This window comes from Aplysia californica, unplaced genomic scaffold (assembly GCF_000002075.1).
Source record: "Aplysia californica isolate F4 #8 unplaced genomic scaffold, AplCal3.0 scaffold00346, whole genome shotgun sequence".
Classification (NCBI taxonomy): domain Eukaryota; kingdom Metazoa; phylum Mollusca; class Gastropoda; order Aplysiida; family Aplysiidae; genus Aplysia; species Aplysia californica.
Window position 1 is genome coordinate 578,571 of NW_004797616.1, and position 2,583 is coordinate 581,153.

At 40.8% G+C, this 2,583-nt stretch overlaps 1 protein-coding gene across 1 annotated transcript in view; it reads left to right on the forward strand.

Annotated features, from left to right (window-relative positions):
- Positions 1-2,583, forward strand: part of LOC101859496 (receptor-type tyrosine-protein phosphatase alpha) — a gene marked incomplete in the record, with an annotated part of 114,619 nt that overhangs the window by 13,982 nt on the left and 98,054 nt on the right. The window contains 3 exon segments of the mRNA XM_035970946.1: positions 1,005-1,210; positions 1,684-1,810; positions 2,391-2,482. Of these exon segments, the coding sequence (XP_035826839.1) occupies positions 1,005-1,210; positions 1,684-1,810; positions 2,391-2,482 (425 nt within the window).

The window sequence follows — 2,583 nt, forward strand, 5'->3', positions numbered from 1 at the left end:
ATAATAATAATAACAACAATAATAACAATTGAATTTACAGTATAACATCACTATTAAGTACACACCCTAACAAGGGCTATCGGCTTTAAGGTTTACTTTGTGTACTGTAGACGTAAGTCTCAATTATTTAATTTTGCTCTTTGGCTAATTCGTGCCTAAGCTAAGATATTCAAAATCCTGGGTCCGAAGGGAGTACATTAAACCAAGGTTTTACTGTAAAGAGCGCATATCTATGCTCTACAGCATGCTCTGTGCGCCTTAATGTTTTTTATAGTTAGCTGTAGAAAAAAAAGGTGACATAAAGTAAGTTCTTCTTCTTCTTCCTCGTTTTCGATGATAGCAGCTAGACAGTCAGTCCGATGTCGCGTACAAACTGTGTAGTTTGCTTCAACATCAAGTAAGTAAAGGATCTTTGTTTGACTGTGTCCCTCTTGCCGTAAATCATATTTGACCGGATATCTGTAACAGGACAAACTTAAATTTGGCCATGACTGTTTGGTGTGATAACTTTCATTTCAAGAAAAACCTTTTTCTTCTAAGAGGCTGCGACTACAAATCAACGTTCGTCTGCGATAAAATTGAGCCAATTCGAGACACTAAGAATAATAATTATTCAAACGGAAATTGGATCCCAAACCTGATCTGCACAATGGTGCGATCATACAGTGCCGACTGGTTTAATCGAATAGGTGTGTAGCATCACATTTCCACTGTTACTAACATTATTTATTTCTTCAGAACTTCCCCAGTGGCGTTTGTAACCTAGTGGTTAGGCTACCAGGCTCGTAATCGTGAGATTGCGGGTTCGGTGGTTCGAGCCTCAGCTCGGCCCGACGCTGTATCCTAGGGAAAAGTACTTTACACGAGTTTCCCTCTTGGCTCAGTCCTTTCAGAGATGGACGTTAAACTCGGAGGTCCCACACCTCTTAAATAACCTAACGGTGGTGAAAGGTGCGTTAGACTTATACCATTTCACCATTTTTTTGTTGGTTTTTGTTTTACAGAACTTCCCCGCTTGAGCACCCCGCCCAAGTTGGCCCGACATGGACGAGGCGCCCACAACATGACGCTGGTGTGGCCGGCGTGGGACGACACGGCGGGGGACACGGGGGAGGGGCCCATCCTGTGGTACTCTGTCCACGTGAGGCACGAAAGAGATACTGTGTACACGCTGGCAGCGCAGCACTACCACACCAACTGCCAGAGCACGGTGAGTACATTGTGTGCTGTTTTTGTTGTGGTTTTACTTTTCTTTTTAAAAAATGTTTTTTGGAGGGGTCTCCTGCTATGTCCTTACTTCTTTTGTCGGTAAAGCCTGAACAGAGTTCACCCCTCCCCCCCCCTCTCTCTCTATCCTTTTCCTCCTCCTCCTTCTCTTCCTCCTTCTTGAATACTTAATCATCCTCTTCCTCCTTTGTTTCCTCCCTCACTTGTCTTCCTCTTCATCTTCCTCCTCCTCCTCCTCCTCCTCCTCCTTCTTTTATTGTGTCCTCCTCCTCCTCTTCCTTTTTTCTTTATCCTCATTATCATCATCATCAATGATGATGATGATCATCATCATCACAATCATCATCATCATCATCATCATCAGCATCATCATCATCATCATCATCATCATCATCATCATCATCATCATCATCATCATCATCATCATCAATCGATCCACATTCCTATATCTCCCAGTGTGATTACACCATCAAGAACCTGAAGCCAAACTCCAAGTACGCCATCTACGTATCCACCAGGAGGGTGGGGGAGGGCGGGGACGGTCCTCCAGGGCCCATCATACACGTGCGGACCAAGTGTGATGGTAGGTAGTGATTTATAAGCTAGAGGGATTTATTAAAGTCATGTGTATAAGATAAGATAAAACAAGATAGGTAAGATAAGATGAGACAAGATAAGACAAGATAGGGTAAGATAAGAAAAGATAAGATAAGATAGGAAAAGATAAGAAAAGATAAGATAAGATAGGAAAAGATAGATATGATAAGATAGGGTAAGATAAGATGAGATGGGATAAGATAAGATAAGATAAGATAAGATAAGATAAGATAAGATAAGATAAGATGATACTTTAGTGTCCAAGTGGCAAATTTTCTTTGATATTATGGAATGGTAAAAACACATGTAGATATACATAGAATGTAAATTATATGTCATTATAGCTTTTATAAAAATTAAATATAAAGAGAAAAATAAAGCTGACAATAATGCACACATCACAACAGAGGCATCTTTCAACCTCGTGCAGGAATTTATCACAGACCTTTTGGGTAATATAGATATATTCGAACTCCACTACGTAATTTTAAATATGAATAGCAATGCACATTAATGTTTATAAAGTCCCTGTGCGAATAATTTTTTTGGGTTTTATTTTGTCACAGAACCTCAGATGCCTCCCGATCTGAAGGACATCAAGGCTGAGCTGCAGTTCAACAAGACTTACCCCAAGACGCGAATCATTGTGCAGTGGGAGGTCAGTGTCACAATATGGGTGTGCTTGTTGTGTTGTTAGTTTTGTGAGGGTGTTTTTTCTTGTGTTGTGTGTGTGTGTACGTGTGTGTGTGTGTGTGTGTG